The following is a 15,696-nucleotide window of genomic DNA, read 5'->3' as shown; positions in this document are numbered from 1 at the left end:
GTTATTTTAATTATGCACAGTATCCATGAGTGAATGGGTTAATGAGTCATTTATTAGGGTACCGTGAGCAGCGTAAGCTTACAAGAATTTACTTGCCTACAGGGCAGCTCATAGGTAGGCAGAATAAAGTCAAGCAAGAGTGTACACGGGGCGCCCGGGTGGCTCAGGTGGTTAAGCGTCCAACTCTTGATTTCTGCTCAGGTCATGATCTCACGGTTTGTGGGATGGAGCCTTGTGTCGGGCCCTGCAGTGACAATGCGGAGCCTGCTGGGGATTCTGTTTTCCTCTCTCTGCCCCTACCCTACCTCCCTCTCACACACTCTCTCTCTCAAAAGTAAATAAACTTAAAAACATTAAAAGCAAGGGGCACCTGGGTGGCTCGGTAGGTTGGGCGTCTGACTTCGGCTCAGGTCATGATCTCATGGTTTATGAGTTCGGGCCCCGCATTGGGCTCTGTGCTGACAGCGCAGAGCCTGGAGCCTGCTTCAGGTTCTGTGTCTCCTTCTCTCTCTGCCCCTCCCCAACTTGTGCTCTGTCTCTATCAAAAACAAATAAAAAAATTTTAAAAATACATTAAAGCAAGTATATATAGATATATATTTTTTTCCTTTTAAGTGCATTGTAAAACGAAGGGGCTTTAAAGCTCTCCCAGGAAGAGGAGGGAAACCACTGGAACGGCAAGCAGGAAGGCGCACTAGGCGTGGTTCATGCGTCACTGGCCACTTGTGTAAAAATGTTAGGGAATTTCCAGTTATCCACTGGCACCCAGGGTGCTACAGCCAGTCTTACTCCTTAGAAGGAACGGCAGACGCACAGGGGAAGAGAAGACGATGTGCACAGAAGTGCGTAGAAAGACGCTTTCCAAGCTAAGTAATCACATTTGTGCTGCAACATACGTGGTCAGTGAAAGAGAAATGGGGCAATACTAAAATAAAACAAATTTGCTTGCAGCTTTAAAAAACTGCCTTTATTCAGAATCGTTTTTAAAATCTTACCATTATGAAAGTTTAAAAAAATATAGCACTCGGTGCAGTGAAATACTACATTTAATTATTATTCAAACACTTAAGGCAGGTTTCTCACAGTTTACATGTGAGAATTTAGCATGATCCAAACTCAAATATCCATTTCTCGTATCTTTCGATATCTGCAGCAGAAACTGACTTAGATACTTTTTTTAAAGCCATTTCAAAATCCTCCATAGTTGTAGGCATGTGCATTTCCTCTTTTGAAAGATTTCTGATTTCTTCTGGGGTCAAACCTTCAATACGCCTTCTCATTGCCATCAAGGATGCATCCCTAGTTTTTAAATTAAAACACACACAGTGTTATTTTGATTGACTATAAACCTGGGGAAAGAAAACTTTTTCAGTATGTGTTACTACTCTGTTATTATCCATACTAGACATATGTAGTATTGCACAGAATCTTGTATCAGATACAAGGCTTGTTCTGAGTTGTTTTTTAGCAGTTAAATCTTCCAAGATGAAAATAAGGATATTAGCTTAAATGAATGATCCTGAGCAGGAAGCCCGAGGAAAAGTAAAAGGGTATTAACAATGACGCTAGCAATTGAATTTCTTTCTAAGTGGCCGATAAAATAAACATCAGACAAGAGAGAACCTGTGAGCTGAAAAATATTTTCTACCTGTGTAAGAAAAACTAAATGATCAAATCAAGGTGTTTCTCTTTTCCCTTCTGTATTAGTTTTGTTTGTTTTTGGGGTTTTTATGGTTTTGTTTTTAAAGAAGAAACTTCAGATTTAAGGACCTCTGCTTTCACCAAGTTTCACCTTGGATAACAGCCACCATTTATGCCAAGGGTCCTGCTGGGGATTCCGTCTTCCTCTCTCTCTGCCCCTCCCCTACCGACCTCTCACACGCTCTCTCTCTCAAAAGTAAATAACCTTAATAAACGTTAAAAACAAGTATATATAGATATTTATTTTTTCCTTTTAAGTACACTGTAAAATAAAACACAGCTGCTTCACAGACACACATTAGTTTTCACTAATCCTCACGACAACCTGCGTGGGGAGCTTACTTTACAATGAGTACCTTGCTGATAAACATATGAACTAATACTTAAATCAGGACAAAACCTACTTGAATCAACTGGATTAGAGATTTGTTTCTTTTTCACTGCCGTTCCTATCCTATTCGGGACACTTGCACTGAAAGTGAGATCGTACTCTCCTTGAGTATGCCCGATCAGTTCCACGGTTCTATTTCTTACAAAAAAGTATATGGAAAGGGCACAGCAACGTTTTTTTAATCCGAGAATTACTGATTTTCTATATTACACCAGTTGTTCTAATACCAAATTCTCAAACTTGTAGTTTTCAAATGCACCACACTGTTCAGTGACATGCAAAACACTCAAATTCTTACCAGCACCTTACCACGAACTTAATACCAAAACTTGTGTCTCTGACTAGAAACTGTAATATAGGTCTTCATTCTTCACCTATCTTATTAATTCAGCGTAAACGCTTCCTAACAGAAGTTAATACCCACAAAAACCTATGCTTTCAAAATAATTCATACCTGCACACGTTGGTAATGTCCGCACCTGAATAACCTTCCATATTTTCTGCTATACTTGCAAGGTCAACGTCATCAGCCAATTCCAGCTCACGTAGACTTATTCGTAACAGCTCCTCCCTGCCTTTTGCTAATGATGGAAACAAATTTTTAAATGTTAAGCCTTCAACATAAACATAATCAAGTCTACTTTGTATAAGAAGTTGGTTTTCCAAATCTTAGAGCTCATTTGCTTAAAAATTTAAGAGACACTCCTCGCTATTTAAAATTTCCTGGCATCGAGGCTTTCAGGTTCTAGATAGAGCCAAACCAATTAATACAAGCAAAGACATCCTACAAGCGTCTCCTTAAAGGAAAGTCAATTAATACCAGGTTTTAAAATCTCTAAGCAAAACTACCTAACAGTTAACATGAGCTTTCTGACAAGATTCAAATGAAGATACCTGATGGTAATGGAATATAGATTCTTTTCTCAAGACGTCGTCTTAATGCCTCATCGATATCCCAGGGAAAGTTAGTAGCTGCCAGAACCATAACCATCTTGGAAGGGTCATCATTTTCAGAAGCACCCCCAACACCTACGAAAAAGGGTGAGGAGAATGTAAAAAGACACTAAGTCAGTATACAAACTAAAGCTCAACTACTTAAAGATCATCTCATATTTGGTACTAAATCACAAGGTAGTGTAATTGTTAAGCCTCCCTACGACTTCTTAAGCTAATTGGTACACAGATGAATTTGGGGCCCAAGAAAACTAAGTTTTAGTGTGCAAAAAAAGAAAAAAAAACACCTCAAAATAGATTTAATCAAAAGACCAGCTCAGCTTAACTGTATACCAATTTCTACAATTTTTCAAAGCATCCGTATCCCTGAGGCAAAGTTATTTGCATTTATTTCAATTTCATTGCTAACGATAAGAAATCCGAGCATATCCCACGAGGGCTCTGTGAATCGCCGTTATTTCTGGCATGTCCCCACAGTCAGTGTACCCAGTATACCGTCAACCTCCAGGACCTACTGCCAGCCGTCTCCGGTCGTCTGGAGCGTGTGGCTTAGCACCAGGAGTGGAGCTCAGTCCGTGCGCAGACGCACACATACCATCCATCTGAACCAGCAGCTCTGCTTTCACCCTCCTGCTTGCCTCGTGCTCTTCTGAAGTCCCTCTGCGACTACAAATGGAATCGATCTCATCGATAAATATGGTGGCCGGAGAGTAAAATCGAGCCTAAATAAAGAAACCATGTAACACCAGGTTTTTATTTCATTTAAAAATTATCTAGAGCAATCAGGAGAAGAGCCACAACGCATCTGTCTCGTCCTAATGCTGGGGGGACAGGATAACCTGGAACAGCTAAGAGATCGCGTCTAACATAAGCTTACCGTACACTTAAATCTTACATGGCTTTTTTCGTGACACTAAGTACTTGAGCTGGCAATATATATCTACTCACGAGTGATACACATACAGAATTACCTTGTATGCTGCAACAATAAGGACGACAATGGCCGGAAAACATTTACAGATATTTGTAAGTGTTCTCAAGTTCTAGAAAAAACTGGTTACGGACAACCATTACCTTAAATAAAATCATATAGATTCCCTCTAAGAAATCCTCATTAAATTGCCATTTTCCATTTGACAATACATTTATTACAGTAACTAAAGAAGTTCATTATTAACCATTTTTAAATGAAGTATCCAAACTTACAGAATCAATGCACAGGAGGGTTTGAAGCTAAATGATGGCAAAGATTTCTCAAAACACGGCTTAGTGAACCAACAGCACTTTTCAAAGGTTTTTCCAAAAATAAAAGTCTGCAATGGCAAGTGAACATTATGGACTTGAACACGCAATTATACTGGGTCTACAATTCTCTTGGACCATGAGTTATAATCTAGCATCCTCTAAGAGGCAATTCACTGTTTTGGAAGCACTGTGCCTCCAAAGTATGGATTCAGTTTTAGTCTGTCCACTTGGAGAATCCTTACATTTTTAAATCTCATTTTCTCTTTTAGTTGAAAATCTGAATTCTAAGTCATCAGTTCCCTCCACAGGGACAATCTAATTTTTTGTTTTAAGTTTATTTATTTTGAGAGAGAGGGAGAGAGAATAAGAGTGGGGGAAGGGCAGAGGCGGAGGGAGAGAGAATTCCAAGCAGGCCCCACGCTGTCAGCACAGAGCCTGATGTGGGGCTCAAATCAGGAACTCAGGGATCATGACCTGAGTCGAAACCAAGAGTCAGACGCTCCACTGACTGAGCCACCCAGGCGCCCTGGATAATTTTTAATAAGGTGTCCTGATTTGATTTTCGGTAGTATGTACAAAAATTTTTGTACTCTTTTCAAATAATAGGAAAAAAAAATAGAGGAGAAAACAAGAAAAAAAAAAAAAAGCATCCAAAAAATATTCTCAATTGAAATTCTATCAAGAAACCACCTGTCAACAGAGCCTACACTAATAAAAATTAAATTTCAACCTACTTGTTGTCATACAAAGAAAAAACCTAGTAGATTCTTCCCAACTATTCAGGGTCTGCAGAATGGTCTGACTTAAAGCAGAGGCTACAAGGCACATGTAAATTGGCTTTGGATGACATGGAAAATATTACAGATTCAAATGTTTTGGCCTGCACAGCATCCCTTCTGGTAACAGAAGTCCACCTTTTCATTCATTAACCATCCTTTTACGTTCTTGTTCCACTACTTCAAGAGAGGCCAACTCTTTTGAAGTTACAGGGGCATCATTCAGGCCTGGCCAATCAGATCACTCCCAATTCTCTAACCAAAATGATGGACTGAAGCACGGGCATGTGACTCAAAACAGGCCAAACATTAATCCCTGCAATTCTGCTGGAAGAACTGAGAGATGAGGGCTAATTCCTCTGGGATTACCTTAAAGACAATAAACACAAGGCTTAAGGCTCTGATGGCTATCTTCACCACCACTCAGGACTGCCCCAAATCAAAGCCAACCCACAGGAAAATAGAGGCAAAGGTCAGAGAGACATTCCCCAAAACATCTGAATTGCTAGATCTTGGTAGGTCTAAAAATCTAAAACATAACCTCCAAAAATTCCTAGTTACATGACCCAGTATATTATTCTTTTAAGCTCATTCGATTAGGTTTCTGACACTTGAAAATGAAAAGTTCTTGACAATGCAACAAAAATTATACCATTAAGTTTTTGTATGTGTTTGTTACCATGTCATGAGAAAACTCCTGGATACACTTATATTTAAGTGACATTATTTAAAATACAAGCCTTGAGGCATGTTTGCTTTGAGAGATTTCTGGGGACAGGGCTGGGCCCTCAGGGAGAGGCAAGTCCTCTATAGAGCAGTCAAAACAAGATATGAGAGGCAGTATCACTTTACTCTACAAGAGAGCCCATATGGTGAACAGAAAAAAAAAAACAAAAAACAACCAACTAAGCTAGTTTTAAATCTGAGCTCTAATCAAAAGTCGCAAAGGCAGAAGCTCCAAACTGTAGGCACTGGCTTGAGATTAAGCCCCTACTTAAGCAGACAACTGAAAGCAGCACATTCCAGATAAGCAGGCATTTATTTAGAGATGGTAAACACCAGGGAAGCCAGTAAAAAATAAGCTGTTTGATATACCTTCATAAACCTCACTATAAAAAATAACGTAAATTAATACTTTGAAACAGGCTTCCACACAGAAGAAAATGGTCAGTTTTCTCAAATATAAACCCTCCATTAGAAAATATATCAAATAATTCTTAAACAGAACAGCTAATTTCTATTTGCCCTTGTGAGTCAGGCTCTGTATTAAACAATTTATATGCATGAGCCTGTTTCACAGAAGTAATTCCTGTCGAATGGTCCTCTTTTTTTTTTTTTTTTTTTTTTTTTTTAATTTTTTTTTTTCAACGTTTTTTATTTATTTTTGGGACAGAGAGAGACAGAGCATGAACGGGGGAGGGGCAGAGAGAGAGGGAGACACAGAATCGGAAACAGGCTCCAGGCTCCGAGCCATCAGCCCAGAGCCTGACGCGGGGCTCGAACTCACGGACCGCGAGATCGTGACCTGGCTGAAGTCGGACGCTTAACCGACTGCGCCACCCAGGCGCCCCATGAATGGTCCTCTTTTTATAAAGCAACTGAGGATCAGGAAAGGACTCTGCCCACAGTTACCAGCTCGGAAAGCGAGAGAGGAGGGGTCTGAACCCAGGCCACCTGGCTCTAAAGATGCCCTACTTAGCCATTTACTCTACTTAGCTTACATTTTTAAAAAGCCTAGTTATTCTGGAATCCTGACAGTATAATTTTCTTTCCCCTGAAACAAATAAATGATCTAAGAGGTTCTCCACTAGATTCCTCTAGTGGCATAAATTATTGATAAGCTATTAAGAAGAACCTGTTAGAATTTGCATCCTGCCTTATAAGTTATCGAACTTGAAGGACAAAATAGGAATTGAAACAGAAGACTTTACAGAAAATGGATAACCTGGGGCACCTGGGTGGCTCAGCTGGTTGAGTATCTGACTTTGGCCCAGGTCATGATCTTGTGGTCCATGAGTTCAAGCCCCGCATAGGCCTCTGTGCTGACAGCTTGGAACCTGGGGCCTGCTTCAGATTCTGTGTGTCCCCCTCTCCCTACCCCTCCCCTGCTCATGCTCACTCGCTCTCTCAAAAATAAACATTAAAAACATTTTTTTAAAAAAGACACGGATAACCTGAAATTATATAAGGGTTTTCGTTTGCTTGTTTTTATTCTGAGCCTAAGGAAGTAAGATCTAGCGTCATTAACATAGCCATCTAAGACTTCATCCATGATGGAGCCTTTAGAGTTAAGAATGCTAGCCATTCTCTATAATAAGTGTAACTCTGTTCTAATACATGTAACTACATGATTTTTTTTTTAACGTTATTTTTGAGAGAGAGAGACAGACAGACAGACAGACAGACAGACAGAAAGAGCACAAGCAGGGGTGGGGCGGAGAGAGAGGGAGACACAGAATCCGAATCAGGCTCCAGGCTCTGAGCTGTCAACACAGAGCCCGACACGGGGCTCAAACTCACGAACTGCGAGATCATGCCCTGAGCCGAAGTTGGACACTTAACCAACTGAGCCAGCCAGGCACCCCTAAACTACACAGTTTCTTAAATGAGGCAAGACTGAAATCATCAGTGAAGCTTAGAGTCTGAAGTCTAGAAAGCTGTTGAATTCAATCTAAACACTCTACTAGAATTTGTTGAATTATATTCCTTCTGATATTCAGATTTGTGGGGGGTGGAAGAAGGAAAAAAGAAACTCAAAGTTAACAAGCAAAGAAGTAACAATCCAAAGACTGGGGCATTAAACACAAGGTATTTACTATATAGTTAATAGACTGGAGGTGATCTAAGTTCCATAACTACTTGATTTTCACCGTTCTGCATTACTGTTATGACAGTGCATTTACCATATTATACCTAAGCCTACTGATTTAGAAAACAGAGTAATTTCAAACTCTTATAGCAGGTTAGTAATGCAGATCCCATAATGTGAGCATGCCCATAAGCCATCAGAGATGGCTCTTCCTCTAGAGGAAAGGAGACACGGAAAAAGTCGATTTACTCATGTGATTAAAGGATTCTAGCTTCGAAGGCACGGGAATCCCACTCTGGGCACATCACCTTGCCTCACTGTTCTACACACTGGAGATAGTTACGACTCACTTTCTCCCCTTTTAGAGGTAAAGAATCTTTAGAGTTGGCTCAAACGTTCACCATTTCGAACAGAAGACGGACAAGCTTCTCGGACTCTCCTCTGTACTTGGAAGTCAGAGTGGATGAGGACACATTGAAGAATGTTGTCTTGCATTCCGTGGCTACTGCTTTAGCAAGGAGGGTCTTTCCTGTGCCGGGTGGCCCAACCATCAACACTCCCTGTTGCGGAGACAAGAACACAAGTGAGAGATTTACCAGCCACTGTTCTAATTCATAAGAATTCCATTACTACGAATTTGCAACTAATACATAATATTAAGACAAATAAAACATAAACAAAAGGATACTTTAGCACAAATTTACTTTTCTCATTATAAAAGGTAACTGCATTAGTAAAAATCTGGAACTCAGAAATGAGAAAAATATAATCAATATTATCGATACTATAATAATCACACTCTAACACAAATACCAATATTACTTGGACATATTTCCTCCTAGTCTTTTGGTTGAACAAATTAGTTTTTTTGTTACACAGCTGTACTCAAAGTAGGCCTAGAACTTTGTAGCTTGCTTATCATTTCATATTTCAAGAATTCTTCATAAGTGCAGTTAGCCATCAGCACATTTTCCAAATCCAAGAAAGGTTTTTTCACTGTCTTTTCAGAGAGCTCATGACTTTTTAAAAAAAGCACCTACTCGATCCAGATGTCTCCATCTCTTAAAGACAAACGCAAGAAGCAGAGGATACAAGTGTAGCATCTGACATAAAACAGCGTTTCTGCATTAGGCAACTTGTTCACAGGCTAATACAAGCTCACTCGAAATCAACTTTCCAAAGGTCACACTGTACCTATTTCTTATTCTGGGAACCTTGCAAGAGCTTTGGGTCTAAACAAAATTCTGCATGACATACCTTCTAATTGAAAGCTTTTCTTACCTATTCTTTCTCCCCTCACTTCCCTGAATAAGATAAATATGAGTTTTCCACAGCAATGTACACGCCCTTCACGCTGTCAGTGCCATAACAATAACAAACTTACTTTCCATGGTCTCCTGATGCCCTTAAAGAATTCTGGCATCCACATGGGTAACACCACAGCTTCCTTGAGCAACTTTTTAGCTTCCACTAAATCAGCAATATCGTCCCTGAAAGAGGAGAGATTTTATCAACAAGCTCTTATGTTCCACATTTAGCTCTACGTAGTCGTCCCCGAGAGCTGCTAGAGGCACACGGGCTCACAGCGCCCACAGTGCCCGCCCTCTCCGCAGCACACCGTGACGAGGCCCGCCACACCGACCGGCGGACCTGCAGCACAAGCTCACTCTCGAGTTCCTGGTGGGAAAGACTGTCCGTCCACCCGGTGAAGCAGAACACAGGTCTGTGGGCCCACTTAGATCTTAGATCAGGTGTCTCATTTTACATTCCTGCTCTTGTGATGCTCATTCCATAAACTCCGTGACTTAGAAACAATGAGCCCGTTAAAAACAAACAAGCAAACATAAAGAATAAAAAGGGCATAGAGTAGAGCCAGGCTGCAATATTGCCGCTTTGCCTCCAACCCTCCCGAGAGGTAGACCCCAGAGATAAAGAGTATCAGACAGACCGCCATGAAGTCATCTCCAACCACTAGAAAACTCTACTGCTGCTACACGTGGCATTTCCATGAAAATAAATGCTCACTGTATAAATCTCAAATACCAAAAAACATTTGTAAAACATCCCCAAAGCCATCCCTAAAAATCATTAAGGGAGCTTTTAGAACTCAGTGCATCAATGATACTTCTTTGATTCAATGTAATATTAAATAAGTTCAGAGCCATTACTAGAAATCAGAGAAAATAAAAGAAACACCCATGGGATAAACCCACAGGTAACAAGCAACATGGGGCTCCTGGAAGGCTCAGTCCGTAGAACACGAGACTCTTGATCTCGGGGTCGTTAAGTTCAAGCCCTACTTGGGCACAGAGCTTATGTAAAAACCAAAACAAGCAACACACATGCAATAAGAGTCATTGCCATTTCACCACTGGAGGATGTCCCAAAAAGAAGATGGAAATTTCTGGGATTCTTCTTCCCATTCTGTACGGAAGATTTTCTTGTTTAATATAAACTTATTTATCATTTGTTATAATCAAATCAAATCAAATCGTTTCAGACAGACACTTGATACAGCCTGAACCAAGTGTTGGGTTCACACTACATGTACTCTGGGTCCATCCCCAAGGACTAATCTTCAGCGCATGCCCACACTGGTTCCATTTTCTTTTCCTAAAAGCATTATCCCATTATCTTGTTGTGATATAACTTACCATCGAACATTGGGATTCTGAGAAATTATATCTCTTTCCAAAGCTTCTACTAAGTCCTTATCATATCCAGTACTATCAAATTTACTTGTCTCTGGTTCTGTAACTGCAGCAGGTGATTTGTTCTACATTGGGAGAAAAAAAAAAAAAACAGGAGCTTCTGATTGCCTCAACAATTATATTTTGTTTCTGTGAGTCAGACACAAAGACTGGACTCCAGTGATATTTTTTTAAAGAGCTAACATAATAGTACAAGTAATAAGGAGAGAATCAAAGACTATTAAGTCATCCTTCTACACCAACATCAGAGTTATCAGAGTTTCATATTCAACTTTTACTTTTACATAAAAAGTATGACAAAAGTGCTCAAGTGAAACAAAAATATTATGTATACGAACTGGCAAGAATCAAGAAATCAATACTGAGATGAACCGTGGTTACTAGCGAATATCAGATATGTGTGACATTTATCTCAGAGCTTTAGAGGACATAAGGTTAAAGGCAGACGGTTTCTGCAGCTAAGATTACAGCTCACTCTTAACCACCTACTTGGCCCCCACCAATGCTCGTAAAACATCCCTTTCCACAGTTCCCATCCCACTCCAAGAAACACCTCCATCCCTAGGTGGGATCCCCTCCTGTGCTCTGTGCCCACAGTCCTTAGGGTCACAGCTCGTAAGCCATGTACGGAAGTACTGCAGGGCACAATGGCAAACTCACAGAGCACTGCAGGATATTTTGCATTTTGGAGGGAAACCCAGCAGAATCTGTTGAACACTGGGTGAACTACCAGTTCCAGGTAGTTCTGTTTCCACATTAAAACTACTACATTCCTTTCAATAACGCCACATTTTTGTGAAGCTGCGTTTCTGGCAGTTTCTGTGATAAAAGGAATAGTGGGAAAATCAAGGTAAAAGAGGAACGACAGTGAAATGTCTACTCTGCCTCCAAAGTCTGAGAAACTGAGCTGTGTCCAACATGTGCTGTTAGGACATGGCAAAGTGGTCTGAACCTAACTTCTTCACTAATGGATGGGTATTCTCTTTGTCCTATGAGGTGCTGTAAAAAATTAGAGATACTCGAATTTTATATAAGGCAAGGAAATGTACGAAGCTCTGAACTATGGTAAATATTTACTTGGCCTTGTACCAGAATTCCTACCCTGTCTCATCAACATTGGTTAGCCCGTAACATGATTTCTTAGTGGTGGGATCTAAAAGTATTAATGTATCCACTTAGCCAATATTTATAATATTCAAAAGTCTTACACTAGATGGTAAAAAAAGTATGTCTCACAATATACATATTCAATATCTGATACTAACCTAAAAAATTCAAGGAAGGTATTGTGCATTTAAAAGAGAAGGTCGGGGCACCTGGCTAGTTTGGTCAGAAGAGCATGCAACCCTTGATCTTAGGGTTGTGAGTTTAAGCCCCACACTGGGCGTAAAGATTACTAAAAAAAAAAATTAAATTAAAAAAAATAAATAAGGGTGCCTGGGTGGCTCAGTCGGTTAAGCGTCTGACTTCAGCTCAGTCATGATCTCACAGTTTGTGACTTTGAGCCCCGCATCGGGCTCTGTCCTGACAGCTCAGAGCCTGGAGCCTGCTTTGGATTCTGTGTCTCCCTCTCTCTCTGCCCCTCCCCTGCTCATGCTCTGTCTCTCTCTGTTTCAAAAATAAATAAAAACATTAAAAAAAAATTAAACAAAAAAGAAAGAATCCAGCAAGAAAAAAGAATTGTATACTATAACCAACTGATGTTTATTCCAGAGATGCAAGGCTAGTTCAATACATAGTACACACACACACACACACACACACACACATGTTAATCTATATATTAACACACTAAAGAAGAAAAACTATAGCATCATACAATAGATGCTAAAAAAGCATCTGGCATAACTCAACATCCATCTAGAATAAAAACTCTCAGAAAAACAGGATTAAAGAGGAACTTCTTCAACATGGTAAGGAGCATACACAACAAACCTAGCATTAATGTTTTATTTAATAAAGAAACACTGAATGGCCTCCCCCTAAAACTGAAAACAAGCTAGCATGTCCACTTTCATCACACTTGTTCAACATAGCGCTAAAAGTTTCAGCCAAAGTAACAGAGCAAGAAAAGGAATAAAAGCATCTAAATCCAAAAGAAAGAAACAAAAATGTTCTATTTGCAAATGACATGATGTCTACTCAGAAAATGGTAAGGATGCTACAAAAATTCTCCTAAAATTAATAAATGACTTCAGCAAGGTGGCAGGACACAAGACAAATATACAAAAGTCAATTTTATCACTAGAGAAATGCAAATCAAAACCTCAATGAGATACCAGTTCATACCATCATGATGGCTATTATAAAAATTTGTAAAAGCAAAAAACACAGAAAATAACAAGTGTTGGCAAAAATGTGGAGAAATTGGAACCTATGTGCATTATTGATGGAGATGTAAAAATGGTGCAACCACTGTGGAAGTTTGGTGATGCCTTGAAAAATTAAAAACAGAATTATACATGACTCAATTCCATTTCTAGATGGATATATATATCCATATATCTCCAAAAGACTTGAAAACAGGGTCTCGAAGAGATTTTTATACACCAATGACATGGAAGCATTATTCACAATAGCTAAAAGGTGGAAGCAACCTAGTGTCCATCGATGGATGACTGGATAAAAACCAATGGAGTTGGTGAAATTCTGACAGACCTTATACTAAGTAGAATAAGCTAAAAGAAGAGGCAAATACTGTACAATTCTACTCATATGAGGTACTTAAAGCAATCAAATTCATAGAGACAGAAAGTAAAATAATGGTTGCCAGGGGCTGAGGAAGGGAGGAAAAGGGAGTGTGATACTATGATTTGTAGTAAGTATATATTCAGTCTAACTCCCATTCCTGGCACACAGCTCCTACAACGCTAGTAGTTTCTTAAGTGATAAGAACTATGGGAAGATCTTTTGCTATAATATTTAGTTTTTGTTCCCAGCTCCTAAAATTGCTCCAGAGCAGTAAAGATGAAGAGGTGTCCTTTGTTATTCTTAACAGGCCCCTCTGAACCATGCCTGAGCTTATGCTAACACCTTAAGTTTTGGAAAGCCCCTAGATAACCACAGGATAGGGCTGTTGCCAAGGGAACCAAACAGGTGATCAAAGTGTTGGAACTTCGGCCCCACCCCACCAACCTCTGGCAAGGGGAGGGGGCTGAAGGTTCAATTAATCACCGATAGCCAATGATTTAATCAATCATGACCACATAATGAAGTCTCCATAATAACCCAGAAGGATGTGGTTCGGAGACCTTCCAGTTTGTGAACACGTGAAGGTGCTAGGAACGTGGCATGCCTGGAGAAGGCACAGAAGCTCCCATATACCTTGCCCTATGCTACTCTTCCATCTGGCTGTACCTGAGTTGTATCCTTTGTAATAAACTGGTAGCCCGGTATAAACTGTTATTCCTGAGTTCAGTCAGCTGCTCTGGCAAATTACTGAACCAAGGAGGGAGTCATGGTAGCCTCTGATTTATACCAGTTGATCAGAAACACAGGGGACATCCTGACTTGCAAGTCGTACTGATGTGGAAGCAATCTTGTGGGACTGAGCCCTTACCTGGGAGATCCGATGCTAACTCCAGGTAGAGAAGTGTCAAACTTAAGTTGTAGGATATGCAGCTGGTGTTGGCAAGTTGGTTGGTGTGGGGAACCCTACACACTTGGAATTCAGAAGTGTTCTGTGAGCAGGGAGTAGGCAGAAGACAGAGTTTTCCTTTTCAGGGAGCTATTTATTTATTTAATGGGTAGCGTTTCAGTTTTGCAAAATTGAAAATGTTCCGTGATGGATGGTGGTGATGGTACAACAATATAAATGTACTTAACTTCACTAAACTGCACACTTAAAAATGGTTAAAATGGGGGGAGCCTGGGTGGCTTAGTCAGTTAAGGGTCCGCCTCTTGATTTTGGCTCAGGTCATGATCTCAGGGTTATGAGATTGAGCCCCATGTCAGTCTCCATGCTAAGTGTGGAGCCTGCTTAAGATTCTCTCCCTCTGCTCCTCCCCAGCTCTCGCTCTCTCAAAAAAAAAAAAAAATATATATATATATGTGTGTGTGTGTGTGTGTGTGTGTGTGTGTGTGTGTGTGTATAAATACGCTAAAATGGTAAACTTTATGTTACATCATATTTTTAAAAATTGTTTTTAAATGTTTAGATTTATTTTTGAGACACACACACACACACACACACACACACACACACACGCAGAGTGTAAGCAGGGGAGGGGCAGAAAGAGAGGGAGACACAGAATCTGAAGTGGATTCCAGACTCTGAGCTGTCAGCACAGAGCCTGATGGGGGGCTTGAACCCACAAATGATGAACCAACTGAGCCACCCAGGCACCCCTATGTTGCATTATATTAAAACCACCATTAATATATATATTTTTTTGGAAAGTCAATTCTGTTTCCATATACAGTACTAGCAACGAATAGGTAGACACTGAAATTAGAAATACAATGCCACTTACAATCACTTAAAAAAAGTGAAACAAATGTAAAATCTAACAGGACATCTGCAAGACTTGTATTCTGAAACTATACAATGCTGATGAAAGAAATAAAAACTCTAAATAAAAGTAGATAAATAACATGTTCATGAACTGGAAGACTTGATATAATAAAGAAGTCAACTTTCCACAAACTGATATACAGATTTAACATGATTCAAAACCTCATGAATCAAAACCTCAGCAAGATTCTTTGTAGAGGTAGAAAAGCTGATTCTATGGGAATGCAAGCTGGTGCAGCTACTCTGGAAAACAGTATGGAGGTTCCTCAAAAAACTAATAGAACTACCCTACGACCCAGGAGTTGCACTGCTAGGCATTTACCCACGGGATACAGGTGTGCTGTTTCGAAGGGACACATGCACCCCCATGTTTATAGCAGCACTATCAGCAACAGCCAAAGTATGGAAAGAGCCCAAATGTCCATCAATGGATGAGTGGATAAAGAAGATGTGGTATATATATATATATACAATGGAGTATTACTCGGCAATCAAAAAGAATGAAATCTTGCCATTTGCAACTACGTGGATGGAACTGGAGGCTATTATGCTAAGTGAAATTGTCAGAGAAAGACAAAAATCATATGACTTCATTC

The 15,696-nt window shown here is 39.9% G+C and overlaps 1 protein-coding gene across 1 annotated transcript in view; it reads right to left on the bottom strand.

Moving 5' to 3' along the window:
* Positions 1 to 940: 940 nt before the first annotated feature.
* Positions 941 to 15,696, bottom strand: part of KATNA1 (katanin catalytic subunit A1) — a 42,108-nt gene continuing 27,352 nt past the window's right edge. The window contains exons 5-11 of the mRNA XM_019425015.2: positions 10,531 to 10,652; positions 9,261 to 9,366; positions 8,278 to 8,436; positions 3,642 to 3,768; positions 2,987 to 3,121; positions 2,547 to 2,673; positions 941 to 1,299 (exon numbers count right to left, since the gene is read on the bottom strand). Coding sequence (XP_019280560.2) covers positions 1,101 to 1,299; positions 2,547 to 2,673; positions 2,987 to 3,121; positions 3,642 to 3,768; positions 8,278 to 8,436; positions 9,261 to 9,366; positions 10,531 to 10,652 — 975 coding nt within the window. The 3' untranslated portion in view covers positions 941 to 1,100. The remainder of the gene's footprint in view (positions 1,300 to 2,546; positions 2,674 to 2,986; positions 3,122 to 3,641; positions 3,769 to 8,277; positions 8,437 to 9,260; positions 9,367 to 10,530; positions 10,653 to 15,696) is intronic.

Source organism: Panthera pardus, unplaced genomic scaffold, assembly GCF_024362965.1.
Source record: "Panthera pardus isolate Hobbes unplaced genomic scaffold, ASM2436296v1 HiC_scaffold_17, whole genome shotgun sequence".
NCBI classification, from domain to species: domain Eukaryota; kingdom Metazoa; phylum Chordata; class Mammalia; order Carnivora; family Felidae; genus Panthera; species Panthera pardus.
This window is presented reverse-complemented; position numbering and strand designations above follow the sequence as displayed.